The 24,567-nt window shown below is 37.4% G+C and overlaps 1 protein-coding gene across 2 annotated transcripts; it reads right to left on the bottom strand.

Annotated features, from left to right (window-relative positions):
- Positions 1 to 1,310: 1,310 nt before the first annotated feature.
- IRAK2 (interleukin 1 receptor associated kinase 2) lies at positions 1,311 to 23,067 on the bottom strand. Of its 2 annotated transcripts, none has more exons than XM_070738296.1 (13): positions 22,620 to 23,067; positions 17,184 to 17,363; positions 14,946 to 15,092; positions 13,926 to 14,026; positions 12,230 to 12,424; positions 11,308 to 11,354; positions 9,048 to 9,162; positions 8,789 to 8,898; positions 6,929 to 7,124; positions 6,226 to 6,288; positions 4,309 to 4,509; positions 3,678 to 4,141; positions 1,311 to 2,588 (listed from the first exon to the last, which is right to left on the bottom strand). In XM_070738296.1, exons 1-13 carry the CDS (start codon positions 22,819 to 22,821, stop codon positions 2,561 to 2,563), a joined length of 2,049 nt encoding a protein of 682 aa, XP_070594397.1. In that variant the 5' UTR covers positions 22,822 to 23,067; the 3' UTR covers positions 1,311 to 2,560. The 2 variants fall into 2 exon arrangements, with proteins under 2 accessions (XP_070594397.1, XP_070594396.1); XM_070738295.1 differs by having other exon boundaries at positions 3,685 to 4,141; positions 22,620 to 23,026.
- Positions 23,068 to 24,567: the final 1,500 nt, after the last annotated feature.

The raw sequence follows: 24,567 nt of genomic DNA, 5'->3' as shown, positions 1-24,567 counted from the left end.
TCAATCTTCAGGAACCGAGTTTAAAAATGCTGGGACAAACACATGCTGGGACAAACACACAACCAACAAAAATTAAAAAACAAAAACCAACAATTAAACAAAAAAAAACAATGGGCAGGCTCAGTGGATCACTAGCTGTTTTTCTGTCAACAATTTATTATGTTCCTATATAAATTCTTCCTAAATCCTGCTGCTGCTGGGTCCTCAGTACTACTAAATGTAGATCAGGGATATCCATTTTTTGCAACATTTTAGAGTTGTGGACTTCAACTCCCAGTACACAGGTCTTATATATCGAGGTATCAAACTCAAGGCCCAGGGGTCAGATTCAGCCTGTGGGGCTGAAGGACCAGCTTGCGGTGCCTCTGGCAACAAAAACTGAACTTGGGAGGGCCACAGGCGGCCCTCTCGAGCTCTGTTTTCACTGGCAGAGAGTAGCAAGAGGTAATTGCAGGTGAAAATGGAGCCCATGGGCCTGTTTTCACTGGCAGAGCACTTGGGCCTCTAGGTGCCCCCAACACGAGTGATGTTGAGCTGGCCATGCCCAGCCTGGCCACGGCACCCCAGCCCCTTGAGATCAAAAACAACCTTGATGCAGCCCTCAATGAAATTAAGTTTGACACCCCTGTTATAGATGCTCAGTTTGGATACCCTTGCTATAGACCAATGGAAAGAACACTGTTGCCAAATTTGGAGAAAAGGGAGAATTATTCTTCCCCTCTTCTTCCAAGCACTATTTCTCGATTTCTGCAATTTCCTCCTTTACAGAAATCTCCTCTGCCTCCCTCAGTAAAATAGGACTAATGATGCCTCCAGTGGCACTGAGGTAAGGGGAATTGCCACACTATTTATTTCATGTCTCCGATAAAGGGGGACAGAAGAAGCAGTGGCAGATTACCTTGCAAGAAACAGCTAGGAACACCAACAGCTAGGAATACTATATATTTGAGTTTAGTCATTTAGAGTAAGTGGAAGCCATATAGTCATTCATATATATATAGGCCAAAATAGTGCTATCCTAGTCTCCCTTAATTTTAAAAATTCAGCAAAAACACATACACACATATATACATACTGTATATATAATAGTTTTTGAGATGTTTTGCTCTCAGAATCTCTCCCCATTTGAAATCATGAATTTAAATCATATGGCATCGTTATGAATCATATTTATCACCATTTGCTGTATTAAAAATTAAAACTGGACAAATGTATAGAATATGAATCATGTAAAAATAATATTAATGCCATTAGATAGTAACATAAATATTTTAGGGAAATATTTTTAACAAAAAAAGAGAAACAAGACATTGTTTTTTCAAATATTTTTAATACCTGGCAAATTTTTATTTCATAGGCCCAAGTGAGGGTCTTAGGGGGGATTCCCCAGTATCCTCAGGCCACGTTTCAAGAAACTCTGATATAAAAGAACAATAGTACATTAGTAGTATGCGCTTCATGCTTCTTGCAACTAGTTTTAAAAACCCCTGACTCATTATTACATTAATTTAATAAATATAATATTTATGTTATTAAATTTATATACTGCCCATCTCACTCTGAAGCAACTCTTTAAAAAATTCTTAAATAAAAATAAGATACAATAAATAATCCTAAGTAAATACCAGTTCCAGATTAAAACCATATATCTGTACCTTCATCTGGTGTACAGAAGTCTATTTCTGTTCAATTGTGGAGTTCCTGTTATTATGATTAAATGCTCTATAATGCTTATTAATTCATTGAGCACTATTTAATGAACTCGTATATTAAGGATGCCAGATAAACATATAATTGTTCCTTCACTTAATACCCTTTAGTGCAAGGGTTTCCAACTGGGGGTGCGAGACAATATTCCAGGGGCGTAAAAACTTGGGTTTAGAAATTTCAAAATTATAGTGTATATGCATAATTATATGCATATAATTATTTACTTTTATAAGAGATGTGACAATATATTAGAAATGCTCTAAGGTTTGGGGTATAGAAAAGGTTGGGAATCCCCGTTCTAGTGGAATCTGCTCATGTTTTTTCTCAAACAGTAAGTCCTTAAGGAGCAAAAATTATACATAGGTATACATACAAAGCCCCAGGTTTTGAGTCATTATCTTACAAATTATAGACAAATTGTAAGGAGGCCTAGTGATTATGTAATTCAATACCATGTACAAAATAAGAAAGATGCATTTGTTTTCAGAGAATTTATCAACCAGTAATCAGTTGCAACTGAAGAATTCTGCTCTTTTTTTCTTTGTGCGTGTGTGTGTGTGATTATGATAGTATTTTAGCTGAATCCAACAAAATAATTTCAACCAGAACAGGAAAATAGCCATATATAAATGGATTTGGAAAATAATGCTTTCTCATTATGTAACATTACTGTGGCTTTCTTGTATATATAAGAGTACTTTAAAAATACATTTTGCTGGTGAAGAAATGCTCCATCTTCTGAAGTCATAACTGATAGAAATATATTTACATTGAAGATTCAAAGAGGTCATAACTGTTTATCTTATTTTCATCATATAAGGTTATTTTTTCCATTAGCTGTTTCTTTTTATCATTGATTTTTATTTCTTTCATTGAAGCTGAAATAAAAGACAAAGTAATATCATTGACCTAAATAATGAATACACAAGTTTTGTCTCCATTTCACTGAGAACTGTTATGGAATGCATTTTAACACAATGTCTAAAACAGATTAACAATTCATCAGAAAGCTAAATACCATGTAAAAATTTTTTTTTTTTAAATGCAAACGTTAAACAGTTTAAAAAATCTAAAAGTTGCCATAAATAAAGACCAGTCCAAGACTTCTGGAAAAAGAGTTTGCTTTTGAAAGCCAAATCTTGCAAAAAGCAAAGGGAACTGCCTTTGTGAAGAATTCCAATGCTTGAGTACCACCAGGAAACAAACCACTAGATCAAGGATTCCACAGAAATCTTATGGTATACATAGGTGTAAATCCCAAGCATTTGGGAGTCATGCTACTTAGAATAGTAAAATCAAAATTTGAACTGGTTAAAGTCTACTTTAAGCTATGGAAATTGACTTGAGTGACTTTATTCCTGTCCTTTCTCTCAATTCAACCTGACCTGTAGGGTTACTATTGTAGAGAGAAAATGAGTAAAAATCTCTTAATTTATAGGAAAGAGATAATATAATCCCAATGAATAGACCTGGAAACCAGCCAATTAACTAAACAGTTATAGACTGATATGTATATGTTTTGTACAGACAGCTTTGATCAAAATTCTATCAGGCATACTCCATTATTTCCAACTACTTCCAAAATTTAATCTAGAAGCCATCAATGCAAGCTTCATCATTAATGCATCTGATAAGCTAGACAATGTGGTAACATACATTCTTTACTATGTCTGGCATATGAGGATCCAGCACCAGGTAGATTTTTAAATATGAGTGCTCTCCAATCAGCACAGGAATAAATATATATTGGAGTGAATATTTTCCCAGTAAACAGTACTGTACTTTGATATACCTCACCTTATTTTTCCTCTCTGATTTACTGCTGACTTCAGGCATTATTTCAGTCTCTCCTCACTTGGAGAGTAACTGTAGTATGTCAGTTATTTCTGTGATGCTATATCAAACTTTCCACAGAATCTTTGATATCATTAATTTCTACCAATTTCAAAAGAATATTTAAATATTACCTTTTACCTTGTGAGGAACAACCAGCACCATCATTTTCTGTCTGCTGTTGATTTGTTTTTCGCTCAGAGCCTGTATTTTTTGCTGTGAACATTACAGGCTCAATGAAAGAAACATTTTCTGGCTCCAGACTGTGTTTTGCTGAAGCACAGCAGGAAGCGTGTTCTACACTATCCCATGAAAAGTTACAGGATTCATCTGATTCGCAAGGTTCCCGTAAAATCTGCTCAGAGTATGTTTCAGGAGGAAAAACGTTAATGCAAGGTGGTAATGTAGTGGCATAGTTGTGAGATCCATAATTGGCAGAGGATTTGTGGTTGTGACCATAGAAATCAACATTGAAGGGACTAGCTGGTTCGTCATTGGTTTCTTCTGGAATATTGGTGAAGAGTTCAAGATTTCTGCTTCTTTCTGACATGTTCTGAGATCTTGTCTGACTATCTGCAATTTCTATCATTTCATTCACCTGTTTTTGACAAGAATGTTAAATAGATTGTTTCAATTTTCCTCATTAAAATAAATCAATTTCCCTATTTTTTACATTTACTTATATACTCTTAAATCTAATAAAATAAATAAAATAAAAGGACTACATAGCAAGGGCATCTCCACTAACAAACTGATTATGCTTACCTCTGTTGTGTTTGCATTCTTTTTCCGTAGGCAAATGCAGACAGCATTGGCCAAGCATAAAGAAACTTTTTCTGTCAAACAAACAGTTTGTTTATCTTGATATTTTTGACATATTTGTATGGCAGCGAGATTTTCAAAGTTTTTCTCCTTAGTACAAGATAATTCTTTTGCCATTCTGAGTTCTTCAAGCAAGGCATCTTTCTGTTGAAGAAAAGGTTGGAAGAATACAGGTGATGTTATTTCTCTGTCTTTTAAAGAATTGTTCACTTGTTTGATTCACTTACCCAATTAAGCTGACAATAATTGTTCTATTTTCTACATATTACTAAATAGTTCATATGCCTTCTATACCAATCCATACATTGATATCATTTCTTGTATTAAACTAATAAAGTAGCCTAAATCACATTTCAAATTCCCAGTAGTTCAATCTGTCCAGGAATTTATTTCAAATAGCTGATTTTAATTATATTAAGCGACAGACTAGATGACTTTTTGCATTTTTTCTTTGTTTTATAATCATAATCTTAAATCATTATTTCTATTTCTATTCTATTCTAATTTAACTTTCGGTATATGTTACTTATTTATCTAATGCTGCCTCCTTGTCTATTTTTGTCATCCAGATTATGACAATCATTTCTCATTACCTTCTATCCCATTTATATTAAATTAATATTAGAAACTTTATCTATGTTCTTTTTCAAACCATTCATAAAGTTTCACCCAAACTTTGTAAAACTCCGAGGCCTCTTTATCTTTAATCGCCAGCCTATTCATTTCCACACAATCCATTATCTTCTTAAATATTTTCCTCTCGGTCGGTGTTCAATTTCCAATTTTGAGCATGTACTATTCTTGCAGCTGTTCATATATGTTCAATTAAATATGTTTCTTCTTTGTTAAATGTCTCTGGCAATATGCCCAATAATAATAATAATATTAATTATTATTAATAATAATCTCCGGTTTGAGTGCAATACTTTGTTTCAAGATCTTTCCAATCCATGTCTGAATCACTGTCAAATATTTTTTGGCTTTCATGAATGTCCACCACATATGATAAAAAGAGCCAGGCATCTGATTACAGTAGTACCTCTACCTACGAACGCCTCTACTTACAAACTTTTCTAGATAAGAACCAAGTGTTCAAGATTTTTTTGCCTCTTTTCAAGAACAATTTTCCATTTACAAACCCGAGCCTCCAAAACTGTAACCGGAAAAGGCAGGGAGAAGCCTCCGTGGGGCCTCTCTAGGAATCTTCTGGGAGAAAACAGGGCCGGAAAAGGTGGAGAGAAGCCTCTGTGGGGCCTCTCTAGGAAACTCCTGGGAGGAAACAGGGCCGGAAAAGGTGGGGAGAAGCCTCCATGGGGCCTCTCTAGGAATCTTCTGGGAGAAAACAGGGCCGGAAAAGGCGGGGAGAAGCTTCTGTGGGGCTTCTCTAGGAATCTCCTGGCAGGAAACAGGGCCGGAAAAGGCGGGGAGAAGCCTCCATGGGGCCTCTCTAGGAATCGCCTGGGAGGAAACGGCCTCCACCCTCCCTGGGGTTTCCCCAATTGCACGCTTTATTTGCTTTTACATTGATTCCTATGAGAAAAATTGCTACTTCTTACAAACTTTTCTACTTAAGAACCTGGGCACACAACAAATTAAGTTCGTAAGTAGAGGTACCACTGTACATTTCTATGCTATGGCCATTTTTGAACATCCCATGACAGTTGCTCAGCTGCTTTTGCAATCCTGTGTTTTCTCCTTCTCCCAGCAACATCTGCTTATGGGGGGGGGGAAGAGGATGTGGAACTAGTGAACCGCATAAAATAACAAAAATAATTCAAAACATTCTCCAGCCAAAGGACTTCTCACTCTCAGGGTCTTTCTTCAAATATTTAAATCTTTCAAAATATATTTTCTACATACCAGAAAAATAGGATTTCTTCTTTCATCTACTGATTTCATACCAGTCAGTATTTCTGCTAAAACCTAGAAAAATGATTACAATTAATTATATATGTGATATATATATATATATATATATATATATATATATATCTCACATTTTTGCTGAATTTTTTTAAAATTAAGGGAGACTAGGATAGCACTATTTTGGCCTTGTTCCAACAGAAAAAAACATACATACAGTATATATAATAGAAATATATATAATATAATAGAAATCTGATAATCCTGACCTTCAGACTATTTATGTAATTCATCTGGTGCTATCTAGGTGCAATCCAGTCCTATTATAGAAGAAAATCTTTCTATCAGCTACAAACCAGCTTTCAACCAAGTCAATTCTGCCTATGTTGACAGGCAGCTTCTCTCTTTAATCTGAGGCAGAAGCCTTCCCTAGTCTTATAATCCAAAACCCTTTTTTGCTTAAAATACCAAGATATAACATAGCTCAAATGCTGCCTGCCATGCAAAACATTTTTTCTGGCATGGAAAAATGATCTTATTCATAAATTTTCAATCTCTAAGCATAATTTTATGAAACCACATCTTGTCATTTTTCTAATATATTCACTGGAAGTAAGTTATCAAACTTAATTAAAGGAAAACATGTCCAATTCTTTGCATGAGAATTATGTAAGATTACTCATGAAGAATAACAACTTACAATTCCACAAGCAAATATGTCCACTTTTTTAGTCAGCTGCCCATGCCTGACAAAATCTTCTGGGAAATAAGCTAATGAAGCTTGCAAGACCTTGGTTTTTATCACAGTATATTCCGATTTCTTTTCCACAGGATGCAGTCTAAGACCAGAATGTCCAAGTTGTGGTACAAAGTTTGCATCCAGCAAAACATTGGAACTGTTTGTATAGGAGACGAAAATACAGCATTATCAATTGATAAACATCAGTTAAACAAACAAGACCAAAACCTGATTTGAAAGATGTAAGAATTGGTAGTTAATTCAGTATACAGTACATACATTTGAATTCTAACAGTGTCATGAGAAGAAGGTACTATATAATATGAATTTTGCCAATATTATCACCAACAATGTTTTATTTACATGACAATTTCTTAATTAGGGCAAACTTTCATAAGAAAATATGTATTCATAATTATTTTTAATTTATCAATCTTGTATGTTTCCCTCTCCCTGAAGGTAAATCTATACATCTGGAGATAAAATAATTAGGTCGTGTATTAGGCTGAATAAATGAATAAAAGAACAGAGGGTGCTCTCTAACTTTTCCCTCCAAGTGCTCTCTTCTAGTTATTCTGCCCTAATCAAGCACAGTAATCCTACGGTTATTGAACCAGGTTTTGGTGTTCTGGCAGTGTGGGCAGGTGCCAAGTCCTGCTGGGCTCCCCAAATCAACACACTGGAAACTTCACTCTAGACTTCAAGCATCTTGCTGTGTGTGCCTCTCCATTCTTTCTCCATACTCTGTGTTCTTGGTTTCCAAATGAGATGCAAAAGTTTCCACAGTCTGTGTTGATTTGGGGAGCCATGTCATCTGCTGGTGTTGGTCCACTGTGCTTCATTAAGACCAGGGTCAACACAATTGTCTACTGGGAGATTTTGGAGTACTTCATGCTTCCTTCCGTAGCCGAGCTTTATGGGGATACTGAATTGTCCAGCAGGATTTGCACCTGCCCACAGTGCCAAAAACACCAAAAACTGGTTCAATGACTATGGGATTACTGTGCTTGATCCTGGCCTGAACCCCATAGACAATCTATGGAGCATTGCCAAGAGAAAGATGAGAGACATGAGACCGAACAACATAGAAGAGCTGAAGGCTGCTATTGAAGCATCCTAGTCGTCAATAACACTTCAGCATCACCACAGGCTTGATAGCTTCCATGCCATGCTGCATTGAGGCAAAAGAGGCCCAAACCAAGTTCTGAGTATATGCTCATACTTTTCAGAGGTCTGATATTGTTCTATGTACAATCCTTGTTTTATTGATCGCATGTAATATTCTAATTTTCTGAGATGGTAGATTTGGGGTTTTCATGAATTATAGCTCATAATCATCACAATTATGAAAAATCACGGCTTGAACAATCTTGTCTTGCATGTAATGAGTCTCTCTCATATATTATGTTTCACCTTTTAAGCTGCATTACTAAAATAAATGAACTTTTGCATAGTATTCTAATTTTTCAAGTTTCACCTATAAGTTTGCCTTGAAGTATTGAAGATCTGTTTTGCTTTCCATTTTTTAAGTCATGAAAGCCAAGCCAGCATTCTCTCTGTGTGTTTGTGTGTGCATGTGTGTGTGTGTGTGTATGCTTGAGGATGAAGTATTTTATGAGTCAAGTTACATCCTGTGTTACTTGATACTATTTATTGAAAACAAAGTTTCTAGGAAGATCCAGCACAGTGCTGATGTTGTTTAGCTATACTCCTTTCTTGTGAAAATGCAACATTTTCAATCAGATAGTTTAAGTAGTTCATTAAGTAATACATAATAGGATGCATAAAGAAATAAATGCTATTTTAAATGCACATCCCCACCTTTTTACATTTCCATGAATAATTCCAAACTGATGTAAATGCTGAATGGCTTTAATTAATCCCAAAGATATTCCGGTGCGTTTTTCCCATGTTAATGGTTCGGAACTGTCCTGCAACCGAAAGAACAATGGATCTTTAAAAAGATGACTGTTTAGCAGTGAATGACAAAACTCCCATAATCCCTCTCATACTGGTTGAACTGACAAAAGTGCTTCCTTTTAATAGTTGTGGTACGCAAAAATGCATGCTTTTTGTTTACCTGACACTGTAGCCTGTCCAGTAACGATCCATTTTCCATGTAGGGATAAATCAAGGAGTGAAGTCCACTTTCTACACAGAAACCCAACAACTGTAGAATGTTAGGATGGCAACATCTAAAAGGCATTTGAAGAAATTGTATTTATTCATGCTAATCCTGTTATAATCGTACAGGACACTCAACAGTTTCCCAAGGATTCCAAATTATAACATACACAATATAACGAGATCTAAGAAACATAAACACACAAATCACAAATCCCACAAGACCTTGTTTGAGGCAAAGGGTCTTCTAGCCCTTTCCTTCAGATGGAGCTGAGAGTCAAAAGAGGAGAAGAGTTTCGAAGCCTAGTTAGGAACAAACAGGCAGAAAAAGCCAAGTGTAAGCAATGATTTTGATAGAAGAGGAATAGAAAACTGAAACAAAAAAAGATAAAAGAGATCGAACCTGATACAAAAGGCGCATAGGTAGGCTTTAAGACAAAAGAAATATAGAGGTCAGCAATAAATATATTACAGATACAAAATCGATACAAAGACGTAACACTGAACTTTAAATAATATGGTGTAAAGTAAAAGCCTGTATAGATAATAGTATATACCTGTGATGGCAAATCATTGGCACGCATGCTAGAAGTGGCACGCAGAGCCCTCTCTGTGAGTAACCGGAATATCACCAGCTGGTCTTCACTGCAGTGGAAAACAGCCTGAAAAAGGCCGTTTTCGGGCCATTTTCAGGCACTTTTCAGGCCAAAACTGACCTGAAAATTGGACCATTTTCTGATCATTTTTGAGCCATTCTTGGGGCCAAATCCAGCCTGAAAATGACTTGAAAATGCCCCCCCAAATGACCTGAAAATGGCCAAAAAAACCTGGCCAAAGAACAGGCATGCACGGGCCGGCAGTTGGTCTTTGGATTTCCGCCTTTCCATCATGCATACATGCACGCATTTCAGGTTTGGGCACTCAGTGCCGAAAAGGTTCGCCATGACTGTTATATACTATAGTTTTAGCAATAAGATCCTAATTTGTGAAATAGTTGAAGGCACTTAAGATTTTTGTGTTGTGAATGTGATAGAATGAATATGGGTGCCTGTGTTTTTAATAATGTTGAGGTTTTAGAATTAGATTTTGTTTGGTTTTTCCCATATGTTTCATTTTACATTATTCCTGTTTTGTAAGCCGCCCTGAGTCTACAGAGAAGGGCAGCATAGGAATCCAAACAAACAAACAAACAAATAAACAATAGGTGGGGGGAGTAAAATGTCTTTGTAAAATAGACTCTCCCCAGCCACTGAAGGGAGATGTAAAAGCAAAATAAAGCAGCTCTTCATTTCTAATTCTTTATTGTTATTAAGTCAATCTAATGTATTTGTGTTTCACACTGTGACAAATACATGTTTAATAAATAAATGTTGAATTATATTCCTAAAGTATAGAACTGTCATCTCATGAAGAACCTTGGCTATCAATCTTGGGGCACAATAAAGTAATGCCATAGGCACAATAAAGTAATGCCAGGGTAATTATCGTTGTTATATAAATATTTAACAAGCTTAGTCTCAAGAACCAGAAAATTTAAGATTTAAAGACCTCAGGCTATAAAACCAAAGATTGTTAGCAGTTTTTAGTCAGACCAGGAAAATTCAAAGAGCTTGAATTTAGGAATCAGGACATTCCTGATAGTTGAGCTTTACTCTGGAAAAAGGTAAAATGTAACTAAGAGAATATTGGCATTTCTGTTTATGCAAGCCTATGTGGTCATCTATCTATATCTAAAATCATTTTTAAAAGATTATTCATAATGCAAGCCCTCCCTTCAATCTACCCCTATTCTGGGCCTCTCCGATACAAACCCTAAGTTAGAAATACTTTTTGAAAATAAAAGTTTATTTCACTAGACTAAACTAGAAAAGAAAAAAATGAATGAGATTGTTGCAATGCCCACTGATGCTCAAATGTTTCTCAAAGAGAACAACTTTTTTAAAAAGCCAAAATAGCAAAAATAAAATATCAAAACATTAACAGACTAAAAAACACATATACACATAACACCCATTCAGCAATTGTTCAAGCAGTTGTCATCGTGCTGAAGAAAAGGACTTATAACTGATCTTTGAAATGTATGTGTGTATGTATTCATTTATTTATTAAATTTTTATACCATCCACCTTGCTATCCTAAGCAAGTCTGGCTCACAAGGTAAACTAACATTGTCATCTTCTGCTTTTCCACACTAAAAGTGTTGCCCAGCTACTTACCGAAAGCAGATTTGCACTTCCGTATGAAAAAATATTTGTGCCTCATTCTGGAATAAAGATAATTCTTTTATTTTTCTAAATAGCAAGTTCATACTTACACATATTAGTATGTACAATATACACTAGACATATTCTTTAACTTATTTGAATCTATTAAAATCAAAATGACAATCATAATTAGAGAAGGAGAGGCTAATACTATACCCAATGCTATACCCAATTTCATCACTATTCATGATCCAAGAGTTCTCTGCCAACATGCTCGTACATTGCATCTCACTTAACACTATTTATCAGTATAGAATGAAACCACATTATATTATTATATATGCATTTTCAACAATATCATTTTAAAAGTGAACTTTTTTGCGTCTATTTTTAAAATTCTACTATTTTTTAAAACAGGCTGATTTACTGATTTAACTGGGAGGTTAATTGAAATCTATATTTATATTGTATTAAATTTGTGTAAGTAATTTACACCGCTTTGTAGAAAACATGGCTAGAAAGTGACAAGACTTTCACATCTTTCTCTCATCAACATAAATAGGTTCAACATTTAATGCTATTTGGTTCCAGCTCAACAAAATTAACCCCACTATAATAATCCAAGCCTACCAATCTCAACTCCTAACAATAACAGGGGATCCAGATTTTTGCTAGATTTGGCTCTGATTCAGCCAGTCTGGGTCAAGACAGATAAACAAAAGATGCCGTGTGAAATTATTGCAGACCTTTTCTAAAGTAGTGCAAATAACCACCAAGAGTCTTCTTTCAAAAAACACAATGTTAGGGATGGGAATGGCAGTGCCAAGAATCCAATATGGCTATATGGAGACACACGCACAACCCTTGATAACCAGCTTTGACATGCCTCCCTAATTTTGTTCAATTCATGAGATAAATGAAGACAGACACCTACCTTTTTAAGTTTTTTAACAGCAAAGTGAGCATTATCTCTCTGCCCTTTGTAAGTAGTAGCAAAGACACCTTCACTAATTCGGTTTTTTTCACTGAAGCCGCTAGTGGCAATTTCCACTTCCCTCGGCATCCACAAAAGGCTTGGCTTGTCGTGATTAGGAGAAGCTTTCTCCTGAGGAATGGAAGGACTATAGAGCTATACATTGAAGAGAAAAGATATGATGGATATTTTGGTAAAAATCAGGAAAAAAATTACTTTCAATCCCAAGCCACCCCACAGGCTGTCATTTCAAAATAACTATACCTAATTCTGTTACCACTACAATTGCTTATCTAAAAGTGTATACAGTATTTCAATTTGATTTGATTAATGTTATTAATTATGCGAGGGAAACAATAGAATTGATTCTTCACTATTATCCTCTATATCAGGTGTGGGTTCTAACTTACGTTGCTGCTGGTTTGTTTCCTCCCACACCGTGTAGCTGTGCTTTGTGGGTGTGCGTGCTTTGCACGCACACATAGTGGCAATTTTTTTTAATTATAAAGGTGAAAAGATGGTGACGCATGCGCAGTGCCGGAAACTTGGCTTCTGCACATGCGCAGAAGAAAAAAAATAGGAAAAAAGTCAATTTTGTAAAAATCCCCCCCAAAAGATGGTGGCGTCCACAGACCGGCTCCAACAGAACTGGTTCCATGATGTCATCGTGATGTCACCAGCGGTTTATTCCCAGTTCTATAGAACCAGTGCAAACCGTGAGGAGCCCACCTCTGTTCTAAATTCATAAATGTCTTCCAGGTGGTTTGGGGGAGCAGGTTTCATGGCCATTTTAACCTCTTTAGTAAGAAATATTGCAGAAGGTTAATTTTTATTTTGACTGGGTATGCTCAGCTTTGTTGCCACGTCATTTTGAAAGTTGGGTGGTGGTTTTTTGTAATATAAAATCTGAGAAGTTTTAAGATATGACATGAAATGTTATTATTTTCTTGGGTCTTTTTAACTGCCAGGTACTAATTTACATTGTTTCATAACTCTAAAATTGTAAGTTGTCAGAATGCAGCATATTTGAATGCTATTTCCTGGAATGAGATAAATATATTCAACCCTGAATATACGGATGGTTTTTCATAACATTAGACTGAGCAATTGCCTCAGTTTATATATCTAATGGGTGGCAAATTGATAATTATTTATTAATTATATTTTAATACAGATTCAGATCCAAATGTTTGTAGTATTTACTTGTCTCAGATAAAGGATAATTTAGCTGAACTGCAAGATTTTGGAAGGAGTGTTATATTGTTGTTTAGTTTCTCTTGAAAAAAGCTGAGATCCAGGATTTGACAGCTGCCTGAAACTCCAACATCTTAATTGTTATGCTTTACTTTGCCTCTTGCATAATAACCCTATCAAACAATCCCTCTCTAATGAAACATTTCTCTTGACTGAGCAAACATTTAATAGAGATAGTTGCTAACTATGCATATAATTATTTTACCGATAAACATATAGCCGATAATACCGATAACGGAGTTTCTAAAACCCTTGCTGTATATTTTGAATTAATATCTTATTAGTTTTACTATCTATATGCTTAAGTAATATATTTTACTGACTGTAGAGTGTTTTAGCTAAATGCAATAAATATGATCCACAGAAAACAGTTTAAAATAGTGTACTTTTTCCTGTTCTTTACCTTTTCATTTGAGATATTTGAATGTAAAGAATGTGGGAAGTCCATGGAGGTTGGTGGTAGAGATAAAGAAGACAAAGCTGAATCTACTTTTAAAAGAGGATCTGAAAATAATAAATTGAAATACATTAGAGGCTACTTCTGCAGTTTTGTAATCACAGCAGAGGAAGATTTGTTTCATTTCAAATATTTGTACTCAGTGAAAATTAAAACAGTTACTAAACTTCTAACATTTTAAAATTGGGTTGCAGACCTTAATTGCAAGACCTGATCTTGAAAATGCTATGCAGGACTGCATTTAGTTACTATTTAGACAGGGGGATACTAAGCAGTTTCGGGCCTAGGTTACACCTGGAAGAGAGAAATAGTAAAATAATTTATAGAGAAAATTATGTGGATATGTTTACATAGTCCTCAGAGATTGAGTTCAACTCAATGGTGACTTTACTTCTTTGTGCCAGAAAGCAGATCCTGAAGCTTTCCAGATGTCTAGAATTCAAATTTCAATTATCTCTTTAAAGCCACCTTACCTTGGGGCAAGATGGACAACAAACAAATTTAATAAATAAATAAGTAAATCCATAGACAGGATGCCATGCTAGAATTTATGGGAATTGAAATCCAATATATTTGTCATATGCCAATATGAGGGAAATTGCCCTAAGTGAGACTTATTGCTTAACATTATGCATGAGCCAGGCCATTATGAATAGTTTAACAAATAATGTGGAATTAGTCACAGGGTGATGCCATGCATGAGTCTAATCACTGTCAAGCACCCTAGGAAACAGATGAATTTGTGTGGTAATGTTTATGTAAGATAAGCCCGACAACTATCAATCTTTACTGTGAATTTTTTTTTGTTTCCATTGAATCAAAAAAACCAAAGTATTGCATTTGATAGCACATTTAAGAAATAAGATTTTGCATATATAAGCAGTGACTGACAGCTTTCCCCCTTTATAAACTAAACAAAACTTAAGGATTTTTTTAAAAAAAATCTAAAAGCTTTTTGTACCATACCATTCTGTCTTCTATGCATCTGTGTCACGTTTGGCCATGATGGTGATACTTCCATCCCATTTCCTATTTTCTCTTTTTTTCCCTTCCCATTTTCCTGTTCAGGAGACTTCAAAAGGGTCCTGGCAGAATCATGATTGTGTGACTTCCCTGTAAATATAAAATACATTGATAGAAAATTCCCAATTGTATATGTGTAGAGCCAGAACAATAGGACATTGAGACTTGCAAATCCATTTCAGATGGTTTTTCTGCTCAAAATACTTACACCTATACAGATCGGCCTTGATAATGAACAATCTATAATAATATATTGATTTCAAAATTTATTCCTTCTCTATAATAATTTTTTAAAATTTTCTGTTATATAGGTGGTCCTTGACTTACAAGTTCATTTATTGACCATTCAAGATACAACGGTACTGAAAAAAGTGACTTATGACCATTTTTCACACGTATGACCGTTGCAGCATGGTCATGTGATTTATATTCGGATGCTTGACAACTGACTCACATTTAGGACAGTTGCAATGTTCCAGGGTCTTGTGATCCCCTTTTGCAACTTTCTGACAAAGTCAATGACAAAACAGATTCGCTTAACAACTGTGTTATTGACTTAACAACTACTACGGTTCACTTAACAAATGTGGCAAATAATTTGTAAAGTGGGGCAAAACTCACTTAACAAATTTCTCACTTAACAATATCAATTGTGATTGCAAGTTGAGGACTGCCTGTATTTCATTTGTTTTTGGGTTGGGCATTTGGTGCCAACAAATGGTCATCTTCTACAATGAGTATAAGCTGCATTGAGATAAATATTTGAATTCTCTGAAACAAATAACAGGAATCCAGTGATCTCATGGAAACATTTCAAAATTGCTGCTATTATATTTCAGGAAATTCCCATCTTTTCTTCAATGTCCCTGTTCAGCCTTTTGTTGAAAACAATGCAATAGAATGAAATTCCATACCACTGGAATCTGCCAGACTGTAATTCAGTGGAGAAATGAGAAGGTTAAAGAACAAAAGGTATCAAGATATATGGATAAGGCAGAAGCAACCAGAAACATGTTAGTATAAACTACTATAAACCTCATTTGATGTCTTTACTTAGAATAGTACTTTATTATTTATTTATTTGTTTGTTTTGTCCAATACACAATAATACACAATGAGGGTTATAGAGGATATACTCAGGTAGAATGTATTGAAGGGAGAATAGAGGAGAAAATATAGGAATAAAATATAACTATGAGAGAATAGCAGAAAAAGATATAGGGATAAAAGAGAAGATATATGACATATGGGAAAGAGAATAGGACAGGGGACGGTAGGCACTCTGGTGCACTTATGTACGCCCCTTACTGACCTCTTAGGAACCTGTTGAGGTCAAACGTGAATAGTCTAAGGGTAAAGTGTTGGGGGTTAGAGGATGATACTAAAGTCTGATAGTGAATTCCACGCTTCAACAACTCGATTACTAAAGTCGTATTTTTTACAGTCAAGTTTTGAGCTGTTAATATTAAGCTTGAATCTGTTGTGGGCTCTTGTGTTGATGTTGTGGAAGCTGAAGTAGTCTTTGACAGGCAGGACATTGCAGCATATGATCTTGTGGGCAATACTTAGATCATGTTTGAGGCGTCTTAGTTCTAAGCTTTCTAGAACCAGGATTGTAAGTCTAATTTCGTAGGGTGTTCTGTTACGGGTAGAGGAGTGAAGAGCTCTTCTGGTAAAGTATCTCTGGACATTTTCGAGGGTATTAATGTCAGAATTGCAGTATGGATTCCAAACAGATGAGCTATATTCTAGGATGGGTCTGGTGAAAGTTTTATAAGGTCTGGTAAGTAGTGTGAGATTACCAGAGCGGAAGCTACGTAGGATTAGATTAACAACTCTTAAAGCTTTCTTGGCGATGTTGTTGCAGTGGGCTTTGGCACTTAAGTCTTTAGTTATTAGTACTCCGAGGTCCTTGACCAAGTGAGGATTATCTGTGATAATTTGTTTATTCAGTTTGTATTTGGAGTTCTGATTCTTTTTGCCGACGTGAAGGACAGAGCATTTGCTGGTTGAGATTTGGAGTTGCCATGTGTTGGACCAATCAGAAACAGAATCTAGGTCTTTTTGGAGAGCAAAAAGACTTACAACTTTTCTGCTCTTTGCCTATTTTCACTTACCACAGTTCAGGGAAGATGGACTTTCAAGTCCTTTCAAGCTCAAGAAAAGATAGAAGGTACTTACATTCTGAAATTGTTTGGGCTGCTCTGTAGAACTCCAATTCCTGCAGAAGTTCCAACAATTGTTGGACCGTCGCAAGCCGCACTCCCCACCACCACATCAGTTCTCTCGTTATACTAATTCCTGCTTTTTCCATGCATTTGATTTTTCTCAGCTCAGTCTGGTCAGTTATCACATGAGATGCTGAAAGCAGAACAAGACTATTTTGATTAACAGGTCACTTTCCTTTCACATGTATTTACCATTACTTGTTCAATCTGAAAGACATGAAAACTCCGATGGTTTTACCTCAGAATTTAATCCAGAGCTTTTGATTATTGAATGATGTTCAATAATCAACAAATCTCAATTAAAATCAGTATGGCAGATCATGAAGAAATCTGGGATTTGTAGTTTAGCAACATCTAACATGGATCAACTTCCTTACTATGATCACACAGAATAGTTTTGACTGTGATAATGTTCTACATTCTTGGGCCGTAAAAATCTTCTTTGGATTTAGTGATGCTCCTTAGATTGAAAAGTTTCATACAGCATAGTTTAGGTATCTGAATTTATTTTATTTTTAGCTTATTAAATTGCCAACACTGCATGATGACACAGATCTGTACTTTAACAATTCTGAAGATACAACACAAAACAGAATAACATTGCTATCTGGAAAGGTATATGCTATTCTACTTCTGCTTAACATTATTCTATATAATATAACAAAAAAGTTATAGGTAGTGGTGGTTATAGAGGTCTCACCATAGTTCCTTGTTTTTTTTAGCAAATGACTGCAACTATAAGGACACAGTGATTGGCCAAAGATCTCTGCAAGTCGCTTCATTGCCCACATAACACCCTATTATATTGTTCCATAAAAAAGCTATAGATTGCTGATGCCCTAAAACAGGTTGACAACATACAGTTCCGGAGCCCCATGTGGCTCTTTTGGTCCCTTGTCGTGGCTCCCTGTCCCATCACTGGCTGCCTCGCCCCGCGCCCTCCCCTCGCTCACCTGGCCTGATGCAAAAGGACACGGCTTCTCTCCTGCACAAAGGCTCCAACCATCGCCTTGCCATGTCCCTGTCAGGCCAAAGCCAGATTTGCTTGGAGATTTTGGCCTGTCACATTATGCTATATTCTTTGGGAATGTTTCTTGCTGTGGGAAGTTGGGAGGGGGTGGTTGCATGAGGAATTAGAGATAGTCATAATAAATTCCTTTTAGAGTTTCATCCTTTGTCCAGCACCTGCCCAGAAGAAGAAGGGAGTATACAGATCCGTTGGCAGAAGATGAATGGTCTATGTCAGTGTTTCCCAACCGTGGCGACTTGAAAATATTTGGACTTCAACTCCCAGAATTCCCCAGCCAGCATTTGCTGGCTGGGGAATTCTGGGAATTGAAGTCCAAATATCTTCAAGTTGCCAAGGTTGGGGAAACACTGGTCTATGTGACAAATTTGTGGGTGTGGGACAGGGGAATTAACTTTAAACTGGAAGGAGAAACCCTGGGAAATCAGATTCGGGTTTCCCACAGTTGTACCAACATGGCTCTGGGAATAAATTGGAACGTTGAGGAAACTTTTGCCTCAGACTCTGATTTAAACTTAGGTGTTATATGGAACCCTGACAGTCCCAACCCCCAGAAGCTTTCTGGCCGAGTGCAGAGGGCGCAAGCCCTAGCCCGAAGCGGCAGGAAGCAAAGTCTGCATTTCAAGCAAATGTGCTGTGAAGACAGGTACAGGGCCGCTTCACTCCTGCACTAAGGCTCCGGTGACCCTCCCTTCCTCCCCCTCTTTCTCTCATGCGAGTGGGGGAGGGAAGACAATGCTGAGTCTTAGTGCAGTAGGGAAGCGGCCCTGTACCATCATTTGCGTCACATTTGCGCTTAAGCCAGATTTTGCTTCCTGCCACTTTGGGTTGGAGCTTGCACCCCTCCGCACTCAGCCAAAGAGTTGCTGAGGGGGGGGGGGCACAGCGATGGCTGGAGACTTTGTGCTGGAGAGAAGCCATGTTATTTTGTGTCCTGTTTGAGATTTTCCTTAAGGAAGTGGCTGCCCAATGCCCACCCTGTGTGCCTTTGCTGTACTTTGGCTCTTGACAGTCTCCCCATGTGGGCACATCCTCCTGGCCCCCCCAAAGCTGGCCAGGGGGTCGCAAAAGGGGGAGCAATGGATGGCAATTGCTTCTCAGCAGAGAGAGAGAGAGAAGGGGAAAGTGAAGAGGAGAGAGTAGGAGAAAGAGAGAGATGGGAGAGTGGGAGGAAGGGAGATAGAAGCATAGAAACATAGAAGAATGATGGCAGAAAAAGACCTCATGGTCCTTCTAGTCTGCCCTTATACTATTTCCTGTATTTTATCTTAGGATGGATATGTTTAGAGAAAGAGAGGAAAGAGATGGAGAAAGAAAGAAAGAAAAGAAAGAAAGAAAGAAAGAAAGATGGGAGGGAGAAGAGGGAGAGAAATAGAATTGGGAGAAGGAAAGTGGGAGAAAGATGGGTAGAGAGAGAGAAAGAGAAAGGAAGAAAGAAAGACATACTGTACCTATTTTTCATAGAAAACAGAGAGAGACACAAAACCTAGGTAGGCGTGGCTGGGGGGGTGTCATGTGACTTGGTGGGAGTGAGTGACATTAAGTGACGCCACACCCACCCAGATTTTGTGGTGTTTTGTTTTCTGTGGGAAACAGGTCCAAATGGCTCTTTGAGTGTTTAAGGTTGCCGATCTCCTGCCCTAGAACTTGGAAGAGAGAAAAGGCTGTTTCAGGGGTGGACCTCAAATGCAGCACTGTATTCATGTTTTTAAATAGTGACATTGTGATCAGAACAGGTTTGCCAAAAGATTGGGAAGTATTGCTACGTTTCCTCATTTTTTTCTGCTATCACTTATGAACATCAGTAGTACATCAGTAGTTCATCTATATGTCTGAGGGATGCCTAGGATGTAACTTTCACGTGCCCAAGGCAATATACTCAGAAGAGTTTCCCCCTTCCTCATTGATGGGAAATCGTTCCACAGCAGACTACTAATCCCTCATTCTTCAGGAATGCATCCAGCAATTCATAAAATATGATTCATAATTGTTGGTGAATGAACTAAAAAGCCAATGATAACACAGCCTTTGTTATGTAAGATGTGTGTCTTGAAATACTGTGTTTCCCCGAAAATAAAACCCTATCTTATATTTTTTTTGAACCCTGAAATAAGTGCTTGGCCTTACTGCCATGCACTCAAAAGCCTGATTGAGCTTATTATCAGGACATGTCTTATTTTGGAGGAAATAGGGTACCTCTGTTAATGAAAAACTATGTGGGCAAATCGAAAAAACAATTTACACCCAAAGATTCAGTGAGGACCCTCATATCTAGAATATACATATAGAGAAACAAGGATCACATTTTCATGAAGGTCTTTTTTTATTTCAAAAGAGGGAAGAAGAGGTGTACCTCTAACAAAAAGCATTTTATCAGAAGAGTTAAGCTGTAAGGACAGATCACAATAAGTGAATAACATACAAGGGAAATGCCTTTTGCTAAAACTAGGAAGCTCTTAAAGGAATAATAAATAATTTTACTGCTAAGGCACTTTCATTGACAGGTGAGATTAATTTTCATCATCATCATTTCATCATCTCCCTTTTTTTAAAAAGAAAGTTCTTTTATTACAAAACAAAACAGAAGCAGAAATAAGAAATGCAGCTCCAAAATGATTCCAATCTTTCACATAGATGCCTTATCTTCTTGAGAATACCCAGGGATATTTATTTTAGTAGATTTCTAAATCTTTAGGAGATTCTATCATTAGTTTACCAAGACAAGTTAAATTCTTTCTGGCATGGGGAGGGGGCACACTGCTAGAATTTTCAAGACCTAACATTTCAGTTCATTAGAGTAATATATACACTCCTCAAAGAAATAAAGGGAAGACTTAAATAACAGAATATAATTCCAAGTATTCAATGAGAATATTTCATTCATTCAGATCTAGGATGAATTATTTGAGTGTTCCCTTTACTTTTTTGAGCAGTATATAGATATATAATAAATATTATATAATTATTATATAATTATGTGCGTGTGTGTGTGTGTGTGTGTGTGTGTGTGCGCGCGCGCTTTCGTAGATTTTCACGGGTACACAGGTATGAAAGTCTTGGCATATTTGGGTTTCTTCCCATGTAGGATTCAGGGATTTCTGGCGACGTTTCAACAAAGTCCCACTCGTCATCTTCAGGCTGGTGCTTTAGTCCTTGTGCTAGGGCGAACACATTGAGACCTGAGCTGCCTTCCCTCTATAAATACTGGTGGGTGGGTGTGGTGTGCTGGCTCAGTATATATATATATATTGTATGTATATGTGTATACACACATACATACATAGTATATATACATAGTCTATCTAATACATATGATATATATATATATTTTTTAAAAATCCAGCTAAAAAAACATTTGACACATACAGAATATAGTTGTTGGCTATAAATAAAATTAACTGCCTTGAAATGGTCCTGGGTTGGGCCTAGAGGCAAAAAGGAGCTGTGACGTTCCTTTAATATATACCAGGGTGATCCGACATAAAAAAAACATATAGCCCCTCCCTGGTACAGAGCTGGAAGGGATCTGATCTGATAGCTCAACTGCTAATTCTCTGCCTTACAAGGCAGAGTCCACCGGATCGAATCCCAGTAAGGAAGGGTGTGGCTAGCTGATGAGGCCAGAACAAGGCCGAAATGGGACCATCCTAGTCTCCCTTAATTTAAAAAAAAATTCCAGCTAAACGTCGCCAGAAATTTCCAAATCCTACACGGGGAAAAACCCGAATATACCAAGACTGTCATACCTGTACCTGTGAAAATCTACGAAAACACACACACACACACACATATATATATGTCATACAATTTTGTGAGGTTTTAAAGTGTGTGTGTGTCTTTTGTGTATTCACCAGAACTAGACACAAGGATAGTTCCACCCCCCCAATACCATCACTCTGCTGAGCAACTAATTCCCACAACACCCATCGTACTTAGTAAGGCTGTATTACTATTATTCTTCTCATATTTCCTGCTAGGAGTACCTACCGGTATCTCCTTTTCTACTTATGACTATAACTTTCCTGCTTGTATCTTTACGATTTATATTGTTTTATTTAGTTTGCTACTATGATTTATGTTAATTACTTATTTAGTATCCTATCTGTCTATCACTCATTGTTTTTATCTTATGATTTCGGATGAATTTTTATGAGGACTCTGATTATGATTTATCACTTGTAGCTTTTATGTACACTGAGAGTTTATGCAACCAAGACAAATTCCTTGTGTGTAAAAATCACACTTGGCCAATAAATCTAATTCTAATCCTATTCATTCGCCTTCTTCTGCCGGAGCAGAAAACCCAAACAGCAACGTGACTCCTCTCCCTTCTTGCCCCACCCACCCACTGGGTTTGCTCACCAAAGCGCATCCAGTCGTACTCGTTGAGGCAGTCCATCTTCTGGCAAAAGTCCTCCAGCACCGAGGAGGGCAAGTTGTGGAGGTAAGGAGACTGGGGACTCGACCCTTCCAAGGAGAAGCAGGACGGCGGCGGCGGCTGAGCCATTTCACTCTCCGCTTGCGTCACAGGCTTGGGAAATCCCGTCTCTTTACCTTTAGCCATTCACAAGTGCTGCCCGTCCAGATGTCCAAATGAAAAGGGGGTGGTGGTGGGTGGAAGGTGAACTTGGCGCTTTCTTTCCGGAGCGCCGGGCTCGCCTTCCCTTCGGGGCGGCCGGTTAAGAGAGGTCGAGGCAGCCGCTTCCCGCAACTTTCCTCAGGCCGAGGACTTAAACGCGCCTTCAGCTCAGCTCCACCGCGCCGACCGCGGCTTTCAGGCCAGCTGCGCGAAGGGGCTGGCCTCCACCCCGAGCTGGTCGGGTTCCGCCCTTCCTGTCGTCAGTTTCTACACGTAACGCAAACCGGGTTTGTTTTTGTTTGTTTTGTTCCCTCTCTGTACCCGATCACCGCGATTGCGCCGGTTGGTTTTACCGCGGATCTGAAGAGCCTTTGACTTTTAGCAAAGTGGGGCATTGCAAAACGTCAAAGGGGAAACCTCCACTGCCCCGTTTCTAGGTCACTTCTGGGGAAAAGGAAGCGAGGCCCCTGAAAGGAAATGTGGCAGCGCGGCGGGCACGGGTAAACAACTTTCGGGCGGCCAGAATTTTTTTTGGGGGGGGGGGGTCGACGGGGACACGCTTCGTTTACGGGAAAGGACCGTACTATATACACTGCTCAAAAAGATAAAGGGAACGCTTAAACAACACAATATGACTCTAAGTAAATCAAACTTCTGTGAAATCAAACTGTCCACTTAGGAAGGAACACTGATTGACCATCAATTTCACATGCTGTTGTGCACATTCAACTTTGTACAGAACAAAGTATTCAATGCGAATATTTCATTCATTCAGATCTAGGATGTGAATGATGAGTTATTTGAGTGTTCCCTTTATTTTTTGAACAGTGTATATTTAGTAGATGCGTAAGTACACCAGCGTGCCTTCAGTCCCCTGTCCTATCTAAAATCATATAACAAAATGTCCTTACTGTTAATGACTAGTTCCCCTTCAACCGCAACAACACAAAAGCACGTAACAGATTAAAAACTAAATTTAAACCACTCCAAACTAGACTGCAGAAAATATGACTTCAGCAATAGAATGATCAATGCCTGGAATTCACTACCTGACTCTGTTGTTTCTTCCCCCAACACCAAAATCTTCAACATTAGATTGTGTACAGTTGACCTATCCCTTTTTCTAAGAAGTCTGTAAGGGGCATGTATAAGCGCACCATTGTGCCTATGGTCCCTGTCCCATTGTCTTTTTTGTCATGACTTTCTATGTTATGTTTATATAAACTACTATCCTATACTTGATTGACAAATAAAATAAATTAATAAATAGTATGTATATAAATATTGTTATATCTTTGTGTATACCACCAAAACAAACAAACAAATACCGGTAAATAAAATAAAAGGCTATTTTTTGGCTCCAGGAAAAAAGCCAGAGCCTAACATTTCTAAATAAAAATTATCAATGCCTGAACATCACTTACATTCTACTTGGATGATTGAGAAACAAGGGCACTAAGGATGAATCAGACTGCAAGGGTTTTTTTTGGTTTTTAAAAAAAACAGAAGTTCAAGTATCTAATTCTTTGAATTATGCAAATAGAGGTTTGAGAAGGTAAAAGCCTCTAGGACAGGGGTGCCCAACCTTGGCAACTTTAAGACTCCCAGAGTGTCAAGGTTCCAGGTATCATCCAAACTAAATCAGAGTCAAAGTACTCCTCCAAGTTCCAATTTATTTCCAGAGCCTTCCTGGCACCAACACTGGGAAACCTGAATTTGAGTTTCCCACTC

The sequence above is a fragment of the Erythrolamprus reginae genome, chromosome 2 (assembly GCF_031021105.1).
Source record: "Erythrolamprus reginae isolate rEryReg1 chromosome 2, rEryReg1.hap1, whole genome shotgun sequence".
In the NCBI taxonomy this organism is placed as follows: Eukaryota; Metazoa; Chordata; class Lepidosauria; order Squamata; family Dipsadidae; genus Erythrolamprus; species Erythrolamprus reginae.
This window is presented reverse-complemented; position numbering and strand designations above follow the sequence as displayed.